A 17,595-nucleotide genomic window follows, 5' to 3' on the forward strand; every position below is an offset into this window, starting at 1 on the left:
AGTAGCTCGGTCAAATCTTTAAAATTGTTGCATGTTGCGTTTTATATTTTTGTTCAGTATAGTTAATAGGTTCTCCATTGTTGCCTATGTTTGCCTTATTTTCTGTCAAATAGACTACTGTATATTTCAGATACGTTCGGTGTATAGTACAGTGTGTATAGTACATTATGGGGCCCCACAAGGGTGCGTGCTCAGCCCCCTCCTGTACTCCCTGTTCACCCACAACTGCGTGACCAAGCTCACCTCCAACTCAATCATCAAGTTTGCAGATGACACAACAGTAGTGGGCTTGATTACCAACAATGATGAGACAGCCTACAGGGAGGAGGTGAGGGCTCTGGGAGTGTGGTGTCAGGAAAACAACCTCTCGCTCAACGTCAACAAAACAAAGGAGATGATCGTGGACTTCAGGAAACGGCAGAGGGAGCACCCCCCTATCCACATCGAAGGGACAGCAGTGGAGAAGGTGGAAAGTTAAGTTCCTCGGCGTACCCATCACAGACAAACTGAAATGGTCCACCTACACAGACAGTGTGGTGAAGAAGGCGCAACAGCGCCTCTTCAACTTCAGGAGGCTGAAGAAATTTGGCTTGTCACCAAAAACCCTGACAAACTTTTACAGATGCAAAATCGAGAGCATCCTGTCGGGCTGTATCACCGCCTGGTACGGCAACTGCACCGCCCTCAACCGCAAGGCTTTCCAGAGGGTGGTGCGGTCTGCACAACGCTTCATCGGGGGAAAACTACCTGCCCTCCAGGATACCTACAGCACCTGATGTCACAGGAAGGCCAAAAAGATCATCAAGGACAACAACCACCCGAGCCACTGCCTGTTCACCCCGCTATCATCCAGAAGGCGAGGTCAGTACAGGTGCATCAAAGCTGGGACCGAGAGACTGAAAAACAGCTTTTATCTCAAGGCCATCAGACTGCTAAACAGCAATCACTAACTCAGAGAGGCTGCTGCCTACATTGAGACTCACTAGTCACTTTAAACAATGCCACTTTAATAATGTTTACGTATCTTACATTACTCATCTCATATGTATATACTGTATCTTATATCATCTATTGCATCTTGCCTATGCCGCTCGGTCATCGCTCATCCATATATTTATATGTACATATTCTTATTCCATTCCTTTAGATTTGTGTGTATTAGGTAGTAGTTGGTGAATTGTTAGATTACTTGTTAGATATTACAGCACTGTCGGAACTAGAAGCACAAGCATTTCGCTACACTCGCATTAAGATCTGCTAACCATGTGTATGTGACCAATACAATTTGATTTGTTTTGATTTGATATGCATACTCAGCTTCTTTTGAACATCAAATGTACCATTTCCTAGCAAGCTACATTTACTAAATAGAGTGGTTTTATTTTTAGTATCCATGCATGGTGTCATTTTCTGTGGTTATCTCTGACATGGCACATACAGTGCCTTCATAAAGTATTCACACCCCTTGATTTATTCCACATTTTGTTGTGTTGCAGCCTGAATTCAAAATGTATAAAATATTTGTTTTGCTCTCACCCATCTACACACACATGTTTTTAGAAATGTTTGCAAATGTATCGAAAATGAAATACAGAAATATGTAATTTACATAAGTAGGGGTGTACATGTTAGTACATGTTAGAATCACCTTTGGCAGTGATTACAGCTTTCTGGGAGTCTTTCTGGGTAAGTCTTTCTGGGTAAGTCTCTAGGAGCTTTGTACAGCTGTATTCTTTTCAAATTTCCTCAATCTCTGTCAACTTGGTTGTTGATCATTACTAGACAACCATTTTCAAGTCTTGCCATAGATTTTCAAGCAAATGTAAGGCAAAACTGTATCTCGGCCACTCAGGAACATTCACTGTCTTCTTGGTAGCAGCTGCAGTGTAAAGTTGGCCTTGTGTTTTAGGTTGTTGCCCTACTGAATGGCAAATTAATCTCCCAGTGTCTGGTGGAAAGCAGACTGAACCAGGTTTTCCTCTAGGATTTTGCCTGTGCTTTGCTCCATTCCGTCAATTTTTTTATCCTAAAAAACTCCCTAGTCCTTAACAATTACAAGCATACCCATATCATGATGCAGCCACCACTTTGCTTGAAAATATGCAGCGTGCTACTCAGGAATGAGTTATATTGGATTTGCCCAATACTTTGTATTCAGGACAAAAAGTGAGTTGCTTTGCCACATTTTTTGCAATATTATTTTAGTGCCTTGTTGCAAACAGGAATCATGTTTTGGAATATTTTTATTTTGTACAGGCTATCATCTTTTCACTCTGTCATTTAGGTTAGTATTGTGGAGTAACTACAATGTTACAATGTAATCCTCAGTTCTCCTTTCACAGCCATTAAACTATATAAGTGCTCGACTGAGGGACCTTACAGATAATTTTATGTGTGGGGTACAGAGACGAGGTAATCATTAAAAAAATCATGTTAAACTCCATTATTGCACACAGTCCATACAACTTATTATGTGACTTGTTAAGAAAATGTTTTTTAGGCTTGCCATACCAAAGGATTTGAATACTTATTGACTCAATACGTTTCAGTTTTCCAGGTTTTTATTAATTTGTAAAAAATTACTAAATACGTAATTCCACTTTGATATTATGGGGTATTGTGTGTAGGCCAGTGACAAGAAAACCTTAATTTAATCCACTTTAAATTCAGGCGGTAACACAACAAAATGTGGAAAAAGACAAGGGGTGTGAATACTTCTTGAAGTCGCTGTAGGTGCTGCTAGCTGGTATTTCTGAGGTTGTCAGTGGCAGCGTGTCTCAATGATAAATACTGCATTGTCTCTTCTCTCTACTACCTCCTTCGCTCTAGCGAGCCTGTCTTGCAGGCTGCCTGCCTGCTGTAGCTGCACTCATACGAGAGAGAGGCCCTCAAAAGGGGGCATTTACAACTGGGAAAAAGGCCAGAGACAAATATCTGGTTCTTATAGCCACTGTACTCTACTCCTCCCCCACCAGCCTTTGGTAGAGTCAGTTTTCCATTGATTCTGAGGATAAATAACCCACTAGCAGCAACCCGGAGAGAGCAGTTACTCCCCCAAACTTGCCAAAATGGCCACCACATTAGGCTACAGGATTTTCCTCACTTTCTTTGAAATCCACCCTGAACTTATTGACCCTTATTTTACTCGTAAGATGGGGGAGAATTACAGGGGGATAGAATGAGCCAATTGGAAGCTGGGGATGATTAGGTGGCCATGATGGTGTGAGGGCCAGATTGGGAATTTAGCCAGGACACCGGAGTTAACACCCCTACTCTTACGGCAAGTGCCATGGGATCTTGAGCGACAACAGAGAGTCAGGACACCCATTTTAACATCCCATCCGATAGACAGCGCCATACGCAGGGCAATGTCCCCTTCACTGCCCTGGGGATCTCCTTAGACCAGAGTGACCCTACTGGACCTCCAACACCATTTCCAGCAGCATCTGGTCTCCCGACCAGGACCGACCCTGCGTAGCTTCAGAGACAAGCCAGCAGTGTGATACAGGGTGGTATGCTTACTTAATGTCCCAACAGATGGCCTGCTACATTAGCATTGAGTCTGAACCTATTGAACTCAGTTACTTTTTAATTTTTTTCCTTTTTCCAGTCAATGATTAGCAGAGTTTCCTTTGTTGTGTCATACTGTAAACACAGTACAGTTGTATTAACAGATTTGACTTGGCATGAATGCTCTTGGCACCAACGCAACTCTTTGACTGCACAAGAAAATGTAGTAAAATTGTATCAATGTAAGAAGATCACAGGTTGAGATTTTGTTTGAATCAGTTTGTTTGAATCAGAGTGTTCGATTCAGAAGTTTGTTTGAATCAGTGTGTTCGATTCAGAAGTTTGAATCAAACACACATCCAAGAGGACACCACATCTATACTCGGCTCATCCCCTGACTCGCGTGTTCAACAAAACATAGTAAAAAAGGGAATTATATCATAGAGTTAGAAAGAAACAGTGTTTTTACAAACAAACACCTTTTCTCTCCTATACACACCTCATCCCCGGCCTCCTGCATTCCTGGAGTTGAGCCAACTCTAACACATATGGTTGAGGAGGGCTTTGAACCGGGCAGTCGTCCACTACTTCTACTGTACAGAAGATATTTATAAACTAGAGCAGAGCCTCTTGATTGAACACCACATGTTTCTGCTCTGCCCCACCGGCCCTCCCCGTGCCCTCCCACCCTCGCCCCCTCCCCCTCGGGGCCTACTGTATGGAGGGAGAGAGGCACACTGAGGCCGCTGAGATGGGGGTTTAGGGTTTGTTCCCAGCCCTCTCTCTCCTCTCCCTCCTCTGCCCCTACCCCTCTACACACACACACACACATGCGTGTGAGAGAAACCTGAGAAAGATTTTGGACCAGAGCGATGGAATGAGTGCAGCTGTGAAGGGCATTCACGTGTGTGTATGAGAGTGAGAGAGAGAAACCGGGAGAGACAGAGAGAGAGAGGCAGACTGCAGTAGGATGAGTGCAGCTGTTGGGGATTTAGTGTGAGAGGCTTAAGTCATGTCTGGGCCCCGCTTGCTCGTCCTCTGTGTGATTGACCTAATGTTTCAGTGTCAGGTACCACAAACCCAATGAACTCTTCCTCTACTGCCGGGAGCCACCAGCTACACAGATACGTTTGATTTTGGTATTGGTGCGCAGATAGCAGTGCTCTCTACACTACAGGAAGTACACTATGTGTTTTTTGTATTGTGTGAACAGTCACTAGTGCTGGACACTGAACTATTTTAGATTCCTTTTACCTTCATACAGGTTAGCATTATGTTTACACAGGATGTACCCTGAACAAAAATATAAAACGTTGCATGCAACAATTTAAAAGATTTTACTGAGTTACAGTTCATATAAGGAAATCAGTCAATTGAAATAAATAAATTAGGGCCAAATCTATGGATTGCACATGACTGGGAATACAGATATGCATCTGTTGGTCACAGATCAGAAAACCAGTCCGTATCTGCTGCGAATACCATTCGCTTCATGCAGCGCGACACATCTCCTTCGCATTGAGTTGATCAGGCTGTTGATTATGGAATGTTGTCCCACTCCTCTTCAATGGCTGTGCGAAGTTGCTGGATATTGGCGGGAACTGGAACACGCTGTCGTACACGTAGATCCAGAGCATTCCAAACATGCTCAATGGGTGACATGTCTGGTGAGTATGCAGGCCATGGAAGAACTGGGACATTTTCAGCTTCCAGGAATTGTGTACAGATCCTTGCGACATAGGGTCATGCTGAAACATGAGGTGATGGTGGCGGATGAATGGCATGACAATGGGCCTTAGGATCTCGTCACGGTATCCCTGTGCTTTCAAATTGCCATCAATGAAATGCAATTGTGTTTGTTGTCCGTAGTTTGTTTTCCCATAAGATAACCCCACCGTTACCATGGGGTACTCTGTTCACAACGTTGACATTAGCAAACCGCTCATCCACACGACGCCATACACTCTCTGCCATCTGCCGGGTACATTTGAAACCGGGATTCATCCATGAAGAGCCGAACTGCAGTCAGGTCAAGACCCTGGTGAGGATGACGAGCACGCAGATGAGCTTCACTGAGACGGTTTCTGACAGTTTGTGCAGAAATTATTTTATTGTGCAAACCCAGTTTCATCAGCTGTCCGGGTGGTTGGTCTTAGACGATCCCACAGGTGAACAAGCGGGATGTGGAGGTCCTGGGCTGGTGTGGTTACACATGGTCTGCGGATTTGAGGCTGGTTGGATGTACTGCCAAATTCTCTAAAGTGACGTTGGTGGCGGCTTATGGTAGAGAAATGGACATTAAATTCTCTGGCAACAGCTCCGGTGGACATTCCTGCAGTCAGCATGCCAATTGCACGCTCCCTCAAATTTAGACATCTGTGGCATTGTGTTGTGTGACAAAACTTCACATTTTAGAGTGGCCTTTTATAGTCCCCAGCACAAGGTGCACCTGTGTAATGATCATGCTGTTTAATCAGCTTCTTGATATGCCACATCTGACAGGTGGATGGATTATCTTGGCAAAGGAAAAGTAGTCTCTAAAAGGGATGTAAACAAATTTGTGCACAACATTTTAGAAAAATAAGCTTTTTGTGTGTATGGAACATTTCTGGGATCTTTTATTTCAGCTCATGAAACATGGGACCAACACTTTACATGTTGTGTTTGGTTTATATTTTTGTTCAGTATAAAATACATTAAGAAATGTGTTTCATTACATGTCTTATTGTCAGAAGATTTCTGATTGACATTACTCCACGAGAGTATTTTAAATGTATATGGAGCTTCCTCATCATCGCTTTATGGCTTAGTGTGTAGAGCATGACACTTACAATGTCAGAGTTGTGGATTCGTTTCTCACTTGGCCACCCATACAAAAAAATGTATGCACACACATTTTAGAAAGTAGTTTCTATATGTAATTCTGTGCCCACACTACACTTTTTGAAAAAACTACACTACATTCTTCGACTGTCCCCATAGGAGAACCCTTTTGCGTTCCATGTACAACCCTTTCCACAGAGTGTTCTACATGGAACCCAAATGGGTTCTACCTGGAAGCAAAAATGATTCTACCTGGAACCAAGAAGGCTTCTACTATGGGGCAGCCGAAGGACCATTTTGGAACCCTTTTTTCTAAGAGTGTACTGTAAGTTACTTTGGATAAACGTATCTGCTAAATGGAATACATATTATATTAGATTGACATCTCCCCTGCCTGGGGTCAATCTGAGTATGTTTCAGGCAGAGAGAACTGACCTCTTCCTGTACTCTATGGTGTTTCAGGCAGAGAGAACTGACCTCTTCCTGTACTCTATGGTGTTTCAGGCAGAGAAAAAGGCCCTGCTGGTGTCAGTGATGAACTCAATGGAGGACCATGAGGAGATGGAGCCTGAGCCACAACAGAAAGAAGAAGTGTCAGTAGTCACACACAACCAACAACAACAGCAGCAGCAGCAGCAGCAGCAGCAGCAACAACAGCAGCCCACGGACCCAGCGTCCCCGACGGTGGCCACCACACCTGAACCTGTCGCTATGGCAGGAGGTGACAAGACATCACCCAAGACAGCTGATACTGAGCCCGAGTACGAGGTAAACACAAGACACACAATTACTTTTTCCACATTTTGTCACGTCACAGCCTTATTCTAAAAAATATATCCTCAATCTACACACAATACCCCATAATGACAAAGCAAAAAACTGTTTTTTTTTGTTGCAAATTTATAAAAACAATTTAAACTGAAATATCACATTTACATAAGTATTCAGACCCTTTACTCACTACTTTGTTGAACTGCCTTGGCAGTGATTACAGCCTTGATTCTTGGGTATGATGCTACAAGCTTGGCACACCTTTATTTGGGGAGTTTCTCCCAGATCCTCTCAAGCTCTGTCAGGTTGGATGGGGAGAATTGCTGCACAGCTATTTTCAAGTCTCTCCAGAGATGTTCAATCGGGTTCAAGTCCGGTCTATGGCTGGGCCACTCAAGGACATTCAGAGACTTGTCCCGAAGCCACTCCTGCGTTGTCCTGTTGGAAGGTGTTCCTTCGCCCCAGTCTGAGGTCCTGAGCACTCTGGAGTAGGTTTTCATCAGGGATTTCTCTGTACTTTGCGCCATTCATCTTTCCTTTGATCCTGATTAGTGTCCCAGTCCCTGCTTCTGAAAAATATCCCTACAGCATGATTCTGACACCACCATGCTTCACCGTAGGGATGGTGCCAGGTTTCCTCCAGACGTGACGCTTGGGATTCAGGCCAAAGAGTTCAATCTTGGTTTCTTCAGACCAGAGAATTTTGTTTCTCATGGTCTGAGAGTCCTTTAGGTGCCTTTTGGCAAACTCCAAGCTGGCTGTCATGTGCCTTTTACTGAGGAGTGGCTTCCGTCTGTCCACTCTACCATAAAGGCCTGATTGGTGGAATGCTGTCCTTCTGGGAGTTTCTCCCATCTCCACAGAGGAACTCTGGAGCTCTGTCAGAGTGACCATTTGGTTCTTGGCTGGGCGGCCAGCTCCTAGGAAGAGTCTTGGTGTTTCCAAACTTCATCCATTTAAGAACTGTGTTCTTGGGGACCTTCATTGCTGTAGAAATGTTTTAGTACCCTTCTTCAGATTTGTCCCTCGACACAATCCTGTCTCGGTGCTCTATGGACAATTCCTTGGACCTCATGGCTTGGTTTTTGCTCTGACATGCACTGTCAACTGTGGGACCTTATATAGACAGGTGTGTGCCTTTCCATATTTTATCCAATCAATTGAATTGACCACATGTGGCCTCTAATCAAGTTGTAAACATGTCAAGGATGATCAATGGAAACAGGATGCACCTGAGCTCAATTTCGAGTTTCATAGTAAAGGGTCTGAAATACTTATGTAAATAAGATATTATTTTATTAGTAATACATTTGCTAAAAACCTGCTTTATCTTTGTCATTATGGGCTATTGTGTGTAGATTGATAAGGAAAATGTTTTATTTAATCAAAAAATGTGTTTTAATTTAACCTTTATTTAACTAGGCAAGTCGGTATGTATTAGTATGTATATGTGATGACATCATCCCTGTAGGAGGGGTGTGGTTTCAGCATTGGGGAGCTGGTGTGAGGGAGGCTGGGGGGGTTCTCCTTGTGTTGTTGTTTACTGTTGTTGTTGTCTTGTAGGATGGGCGTGGTTTCAGCATTGGGGAGCTGGTGTGGGGGAAGCTAAGGGGGTTCTCCTGGTGGCCTGGTCGTGTTGTCTCCTGGTGGATGACCGGACGCAGCCGAGCTGCCGAGGGGACACGATGGGTCATGTGGTTCGGTGACGGAAAATTCTCTGTGGTGAGTAAAAAACTGTAAAACAGCACACCAGTGTTGTGTTCAGTAGGCACCAAACATATGAAAACAGAATGGAACTGGGAAGGACTACCTGGATTAATTGTCCAATAAGGAATAGTCATTTTTGGTTTCCGTTTTAAAATATTTTGCTACCATGTGCCCTACTGAACACGACCCATTAAAACAGAATTTTCTGTTCAACAAATGAAATGAGAAATTACTAAGTTCAGTTGTTCATCTGTGGCTACACTTTTCCTACAGGTGTGTGTAGAGAAACTGTTGCCATTGAGTTCCTTCTCCAACGCCTTCCACCAGCCCACCTACAGCAAGCAGCCCATGTATAAGAAAGCCATCTACGAGGTGCTTCAGGTCAGTACTGGGCTAAGTTTCATTATGTCTCATTCACATGCATTCGGTCAAGTCCCATTCAATCCCAGCGGGCTAAACTGGTTTGAAACTACGTCATTACAACCAGTTCACAACTAGAACTGTATTGGAATCTGGTTTTAATGCTTGTAATTCAAGTGTGATAATGTCATGTAAACCAGCTTTGTGTGCTGAAAGATACTGCTAGTCAGCACCTTTCAAAATGATAGACTGTTGAAAAAGGCCTCAAGTCCTCTAAAATTGCTCCGAGAAGGTCTGCTCTGTAGTAATGATTGATGCTGATAATACCTGCTGAGTGTACAAAACATTACAAACACCTGCTCTTTCCATGACTTAGACTGACCAGGGGAATCCAGGTGAAAGCTATGATCCCTTACTGATGTCACTTCAATCTGTGTATATGAAGTGGAGAAGACAGATTAAAGAAGGATTTTTAAGCCATGAGACTTTTGAGACATGGATTATGTACAGTGGGGCAAAAAAGTATTTAGTCAGCCACCAATTGTGCAAGTTCTCCCACCTAAAAAGATGAGAGAGGCCTGTAATTTTCATCATATGTACACTTCAACTATGACAGACAAAATGAGGAAGAAAAATCCAGAAAATCACATTGTAGGATTTTTAATGAATTTATTTGCAAATTATGGTGGAAAATAAGTATTTGCTCAATAACAAAAGTTTATCTCAATACTTTGTTATATACCCTTTGTTGGCAATGACACAGGTCAAATGTTTTCTGTAAGTCTTCACAAGGTTCACACACCGTTGCTGGTATTTTGGCCCATTCCTCCATGCAGATCTCCTCTAGAGCAGTGATGTTTTGGGGCTGTCGCTGGGCAACACGGACTTTCAACTCCCTCCAAAGATTTTCTATGGGGTTGAGATCTGGAGACTGGCTAGGCCACTCCAGGACCTTGAAATGCTTCTTACGAAGTCACTCCTTCGTTGCCCGGGCGGTGTGTTTGGGATCATTGTCATGCTGAAAGACCCAGCCACGTTTCATCTTCAATGCCCTTGCTGATAGAAGGAGGTTTTCACTCAAAATCTCACGATACATGGCCCCATTCATTCTTTCCTTTACACGGATCAGTCGTCCTGGCCCCTTTGCAGAAAAACAGCCCCAAAGCATGATGTTTCCACCCCCATGCTTCACAGTAGGTATGGTGTTCTTTGGATGCAACTCAGCATTCTTTGTCCTCCAAACACGACGAGTTGAGTTTTTACCAAAAAGTTCTATTTTGGTTTCATCTGACCATATGACATTCTCCCAATCCTCTTCTGGATCATCCAAATGCTCTCTAGCAAACTTCAGACGGGCCTGGACATGTACTGGCTTAAGCAGGGGGACACGTCTGGCACTGCCGGATTTGAGTCCCTGGCGGCGTAGTGTGTTACTGATGGTAGGCTTTGTTACTTTGGTCCCAGCTCTCTGCAGGTCATTCACTAGGTCCCCCCGTGTGGTTCTGGGATTTTTGCTCACCGTTCTTGTGATCATTTTGACCCCACGGGGTGAGATCTTGCGTGGAACCCCAGATCGAGGGAGATTATCAGTGGTCTTGTATATCTTCCATTTCCTAATAATTGCTCCCACAGTTGATTTCTTCAAACCAAGCTATTGCAGATTCAGTCTTCCCAGCCTGGTGCAGGTCTACAATTTTGTTTCTGGTGTCCTTTGACAGCTCTTTGGTCTTGGCCATAGTGGAGTTTGGAGTGTAACTGTTTGAGGTTGTGGACAGGTGTCTTTTATACTGATAACAAGTTCAAACAGGTGCCATTAATAGAGGTAACGAGTGGAGGACAGAGGAGCCTCTTAAAGAAGAAGTTACAGGTCTGTGAGAGCCAGAAATCTTGCATGTTTGTAGGTGACCAAATACTTATTTTCCACCATAATTTGCAAATAAATTCATAAAAAATCCTCCAATGTGATTTTCTGGATTTTTCTTTCTCATTTTGTCTGTCATAGTTGACGTGTACCTATGACGAAAATTACAGGCCTCTCTCATCTTTTTAAGTGGGAGAACTTGCACAATTGGTGGCTGACTAAATACTTTTTTGCCCCACTGTATGTGTGCCATTCAGAGGGTGAATGGGAAAGACAAAAGATTTAAGTGCCTTTGAACGGGATATGGTAGTAGGTGCCAGGTGCACCGGTTAGAGTGTGTCAAGAACAGCAACGCTGCTGGGTTTTTCATGCTCAATCGTTTTCCATCTGTATCAAGAATGGTCCACCACCCAAAGGACATCCAGCCAACTTGACACAACTGTGGGAAGCAATGGAGTTAACATGTGACAGCATCCCTGTGGAACGCTTTCGTAAAGCCCATGCCCCAACGAATTGGGGCGGGTCTGATGGAAAAAGAGGGTGCAACTCAATATTAGAAAGGTGTTCCTAATGGTTTGTACACTGTGTATTTTCGTACATTCAACTCCAAAATTATTGGCATCCTTGATAAAGAGCAAAAAAAGACTGTATAATTTAAATACTGAATATTATATGATCAAAAAATATATACAAGTATGTTCTATTATACTAATAAAATTACTCAGGGAAAGAGATTTTGTTTAATAATGTATTTTCTCAGCAGGATAGGTGTCAAAATTATTGGCACCCCTGTTATCAATACTTTGTTCATCCTCCCCTTGAGAGGATTACGGCACTGAGCTTTCTTTCTATAATGTGTTATGAGATTGGAGAACGCATTGGGATGGATCTTAGACCAGTCCTCCAAACAGAATCTTCCCAGATCCTTTATATCATTTGTCTGCACTTATGGACTACCCTTTACAATTCAAACCACAGGTTTTCAATGGAGTTGAAGTCCAGGAAACTGAAATGGCTATGCCAAATATTGATTTTGTGGTCAATTAACCATTTCTTTCTGGATTTTGATGAACTCCATTGAAAACCTGTGGTTTGAATTGAAGAGGGCAGTCCATAAGGGCATATCAAGGGATGTGGAAGGATTCTGTATGGAGGAATGGTCTAAGATCCCTCCCAATGTGTTCTCCAACTCATAAAACATTTTAGAACAAGGCTCAGTGCCGTTATCCTTGCAAGGGGAGAATGCCGGAGTATTGAGAACAGGGGTGCCAATAATTTTGACCCCTGTTCTTTTTGAGAGAAAAAACGTATTACTTGTTAAGCAGTATAAAATAATATAATTTCAAAATTAGCATACAATATAGATAAGTGTTTCTATTATTTATTTTATATAATCTTTTTTGCTCATCTTTATCGAGGTGCCAATAATGTTGGAGTTGATTGTACATACAGGTGATGAAATGATGACAACAATGACTGGTCATGTTCCTCTGCAGGTGGCCAGCACCCGAGCAGGCAAAGCCTTTATAGCGTGTCCGGAGAGCGATGAGACAGACACCTCCAAGTCAGTGGATCTACAGAGCAAACAGATGATAGAGTGGGCTAAGACAGGCTTCCAACCCACCGGGCCCAAGGGCCTAGAGCCACCAGAAGGTAAGTTTAAGTTTCATGTTTATTTGCCATTTAATTGTAATGAATACCAGTCCCTCCAGGATTTTTGGGGGTGATTTCTGCGGCCAAAAATGCTTGATTTAGCGGCAAATTTTATGAAATTCTGCGATACATTTTGCGATGTTTTTTTTTTCTCACCTTAATTTCATATAAACCAATAAAAAGTAATGTGCTAGTTTTAGGACGAATTTAAGCAGAATACATAATACAAAAACAATTAGAAACATCTGAAGTGCTCAATTTAGTTTATTTTCCTGAACAAACAGCTCTGTCATAATCCACTCACACATTCACTCCACATCCTCTCCTCTCCATCAGGCTTGGGGCTTGCTATCAACATGAGATGCACCTCCCATTCGCACTCACACTCTCTCTCTCAAAAAAAAGTGATTCAAAGCTGAGCAATCACTTTCCATTTGAGGATCGATATTTCTTTCACATAAATTGTCTTCAAAATACTTGATTGTGATTTTTTTCTGAAAGGGTCGTAAGGGAGATAAAGAACAGAAAACATAAAAAGAGTGTATTGCGGTTGATATGTACTTTTAAAACAGTATTGCCATATTTTTTTTAATCCAGAAAGATTGTGCTTTCGTGATCCGTATTAAGTTTTACAGAGAGTTTAAAACGGCAAAGCTGACAAAGTGCACTCAGTGTTTTGAGCAGCGCTCTCCATAGACAGACCGGGGAGAGCAGAGTACCGACCACCCTACTAAAGCCAAGGTTAGCGGAGTAAAAGTTTGAGTAAAACGCCACTCATCTTGATTCTTTCAGTGCTTGCCACAGTCTTCCCTGCTATCACTTCAGTCATGGTGATCTGCTGCTGATATGGGAACTGTTCTGACATTCTCATATGCTTTGCTGATTTCAACTTTCAACTCGTTTCCAAAAACATTTGGAAATTGTTTTGCACGGTCTTTAGCTGCTATTTTTGTTGGCAAATGAGATTGATTTCTGTTCATTGTACTGCCTGTCAGCCATCAACAATCACCCATCATATTCACATGTGACTACACTGACAGGCCAGGGGGAAAAAACTTTGTTGACATGTGTTTGGATTTGGGCCATTTTCCACAGTGACACTGCAGTAATTGGTCAAAATTACAAACCCGCTTTCGATTGGACCCTTTTATGCCCTAAAAGTGTGGGGATTGGTCAACATTGCCAGCTCTCACATAATATGCGCTGATTGGTTGATTTTGCATTGAATTATGCGATCGCAGAATCGCGGAATCCTGGAGGGACTGGAATACATTGGGAATCACCTAAGCTTAGAGTCACCGAAAGGCATAAGGAGCTTATAACAGGTTGGTAGCCTAGCGGTTAAGAGCGCTGGGCCAGTAACCAAAAGGTTGCTGGTTGAATACCCAAGCCGACAAGGTGAAACATCTGATAATGTGCTCTTGATCAAGGCACTTAAACCTAATTTGCTCCAGGGGCGCCATACTACTATGGCTTACCCTGTAAAACAACACATTTCCCTAGACCTATCTGGTGTATGTGACAAAAAAACACATTATAAAGACATTTTGTTATCCATGTTATAGCGAACAACGAAAGTATTGTTGTGGGGCTCGAGGGCCCAATGGTAGGGGAATGTCCCTTCAGTTGCCAGATCAATTCCACCCTTTTTATCCAGCATTCCCCTACCTGTCTTTGGTAGTCTTTTGGTAAGAGTCTGGTTTTGTCTGGTTATCTGAGTTGTTTATTGTGTTACTGATATGTCCCGCCCACCAGAGGAGCGCAACCCATATAAGGAGGTGTACCCTGACGTGTGGGTGGAGCCAGAGGCGGCAGCCTACACGCCCCCTCCAGCCAAAAAGCCTCGCAAAAGCACTGCAGCCGAGAAACCCAAGGTCAAGGAGATGATTGACGAGGGGACGAGAGGTAAGACTGCTTTTTTTATTAGGTTAAATAGGGGTTGTGACCTCTATATCGCTCCCCCTCATGGAGGTTTAGTTCAGGGGTGTGTGTGAGAGTGAAAGAGAGACTGTTTGTGAAAGACAGGTTAGCAGGTGCTTAGTACTAGGGTTAACATGGTCAATTCTGTTAACAAATGTAGGTGTTATATGTTATGTATCTGGTAAATGTTATGTAACACTGGATCTCTTATGTATGTTCTATGAATGTACTCAGCCTAACTCTCGTTATAATACACTTTATATTGGCAAAAAAAAACACATGTAATATCTTAAAAGCAAATGGTGAAGTAGGGGTAAGAGGGAGTATGCCTGCAGCTTTTTTATCTCTCCAAGATGTCATCTGCAAAGATGTATAGCAACAAACATTCAAATCATATCCTGATCTGAAACCGTGTTTTTTTTTTCCTGTCTGTATTTCCAGAGAGACTTGTGTATGAAGTGAGACAGAAATGCAGAAGCATAGAAGGTAAGTGGTCTGTCTCTGTGTTCAGGCAGCCAGGGTCATGTTCAGTAGGCAGCAAACGAAAGAACGTGGCTATTTTATATGAGTCCTCAAAGCATATTAGGTTTCCTTATGAAATGTACATTCCTCTCACAGCTGTTCAAATATGTCTATTGAATCCGAGGCTTGATTCAAAGTAGTGCGGTTTTTAAACCTCCTGTTAGCTTGCCTAGTGGTTTAGTGGAGGGTAAATTTTTTAAATGTTGTTTACACATCTTTTTCTTTTGTGTGTAGTGCACCTATTATGCTAAAGTAGCGTAGTGCACCTATTAGTAGCGTATCTTGATCGGCGGTCAGGGTTTACCCATTTGTTTGCTTACCACTGCATCTCTGGCTTGCACTAATTACATTCTGTCTTTCTCCGCAGACATCTGCATCTCCTGTGGAAGTTTGAATGTTTCCCGTGAACACCCTCTATTTGCTGGAGGAATGTGCCAAAGCTGTAAGGTAAGGATGGAAGAGGAGGCCATTAAGGCTATTGAGTCAGGGCAAGCTGTAGGCCATGAGGTCTGTAGCTCTGGGGTGTATGTATCAAGCCTCTCAAGCAGGATGATCGGTTTAGCCTTTTGGATCACAATGAATAAGATTACATGGACAGGTAGGACCTGACCCTATATCGGCACTCCTACTCTGAGATGATGACATGGACAGGTAGGACCTGATCCTATATCGGCACTCCTACTCTGAGATGATGACATGGACAGGTAGGACCTGATCCTATATCGGCACTCCTACTCTGAGATGATTACATGGACAGGTAGGACCTGATCCTAGAGGGCAGCAGGTAGCCTAGCGGTTAAGAGCGTTGGGGCAGTAACCGAAAGCTCGCTGTTTCGAATTCTCGAGCCGGCAAGGTGGAAAAATGTGTCGTTCTGCCCTTGAGCAAGGCAGTTAACCCCCAACAACAACTGTTCCCCGGGCGCCAATGACGCTGATTAAGGCAGCCCGCCGCACCTCTCTGATTCAGAGGGTTTGAGTTAAATGCAGAAGACACATTTCGGTTGAATGCATTCAGTTGTGCAACTGACTAGGTATTCCCTTTTCCTTGATATATATGGGCCAGGTCTAGCTCCCCTCTAGGCTCCAGCTCTGCTTTAGGCCCAACTTTAATCTCTTAAGGATCCGCCCCCTTTTTTTCAATTTTCGTCTAAAATGACATACCCAAAATCATACCCAAATCTAACCTGAAGCAAGGATATGCATATTCTTGTTACCATTTAAAAGGAAACACTTTGACGTTTGTGGAAATGTTAAATTAATGTAAGCGAATATAACACATTAGATCTGGAAAAAGATAATATAAAGAAAAAAACATGCATTTTTTTGTTTTGTTTTTGTACCATCTTTGAAATGCAAGAGAAAGGCCATAATGTATTAATCCAGCCCAGATGCAATTTAGATGTTGGCCGCTAGATGGCAGCAGTGTATGTGCAAAGTTTTAGACTGATCCAATGAACCATTACATTTCTGTTCAAAATTTTGTTTCAAGACAGCCCAAATGTGCCTAATTGGTTTATTTATACAATTTCAAGTTCATAACTGTGCACTCTCCTCAAACAATAGTATGGTATTCTTTCACTGTAATAGCTACTGTAAATTGGACAGTGCTGTTAGATTAACAAGAATTTAAGCTTTCTGCCAATATCAGAAATGTCTATGTCCTGGGAAATGTTCTTGTTACTTACAACCTCATGCTAATCACATTAGCCTATGTTAGCTCAATAGCATTTTCATGATTTAATGTTATTGTAGGCTATAATGTAAAAATGAAAAACGACTAAAACCACAACAATTCAACAGTTACATTCGTTATTTCCTTTTGGCAGGTCTTAAGAAACATTATGGAAATAAGAAAATGTATTTCAAAAGCACAGAATAGCATGTTTTAAGTGGTATTTTGTTCCTAGTCTTAGCTTAGTAGCCTGAGCAATGCTGCCGCGAGTGCTCATGTGTTGAATGCATGGAACAGCGGTTATTCTTGGAAAAAGGGATATATTGAAATGGAACTCACCTCCTTAAATGTTTTTAGTTTCTTGACAAAGGTAAGTGTTTTAGGAACTGCAGAATCTGCTCTTTCTGATACTATATAGAAATCAAATTGTTTTAGCTGTATGCGACTCTGTTGGAGGATTTCATTTTGGCGCTCCCGTTTCCCTGACTCTGGGTCAATTCCAAGCTGTGCTGGTCCATCTCTTCATGTACAATTTGACAATTGGTAATAATTGTCACCCATCAGACTTTTGTCCATTTAATCTTGTCTTTAGGCTAACTCTATGATTATATGTGTGAAAATTAGTTTCAATATAGTTTAGGTGTAGTTTCAATGGGCCATCAGCTGCGTAAGCTGACTTGTGGTGAATGAGGGGGAAAATGACATGTCCTGCTAAACCTGCTTATAACAGTAATTCTGTTCATTAAGATTCTAACAACGACAGTGTTATATACACTTATTTAGGACAAGTCGAAGA

The 17,595-nt window shown here is 42.5% G+C and overlaps 1 protein-coding gene across 4 annotated transcripts in view; it reads left to right on the forward strand.

The window, feature by feature from the left end:
* Positions 1 to 17,595, forward strand: part of LOC106603656 (DNA (cytosine-5)-methyltransferase 3A) — a 77,756-nt gene that overhangs the window by 51,086 nt on the left and 9,075 nt on the right. For all 4 annotated transcript variants that reach the window (XM_014197582.3, XM_014197592.3, XM_014197601.3 and 1 more), the window contains 7 exons: positions 6,838 to 7,101; positions 8,668 to 8,826; positions 9,085 to 9,192; positions 12,529 to 12,685; positions 14,441 to 14,590; positions 15,047 to 15,091; positions 15,495 to 15,574. In XM_014197582.3, coding sequence (XP_014053057.2) covers positions 6,838 to 7,101; positions 8,668 to 8,826; positions 9,085 to 9,192; positions 12,529 to 12,685; positions 14,441 to 14,590; positions 15,047 to 15,091; positions 15,495 to 15,574 — 963 coding nt within the window. The remainder of the gene's footprint in view (positions 1 to 6,837; positions 7,102 to 8,667; positions 8,827 to 9,084; positions 9,193 to 12,528; positions 12,686 to 14,440; positions 14,591 to 15,046; positions 15,092 to 15,494; positions 15,575 to 17,595) is intronic.

This window comes from Salmo salar, chromosome 01 (genome assembly GCF_965601325.2).
Source record: "Salmo salar chromosome 01, fSalSal1, whole genome shotgun sequence".
NCBI lineage: Eukaryota > Metazoa > Chordata > Actinopteri > Salmoniformes > Salmonidae > Salmo > Salmo salar.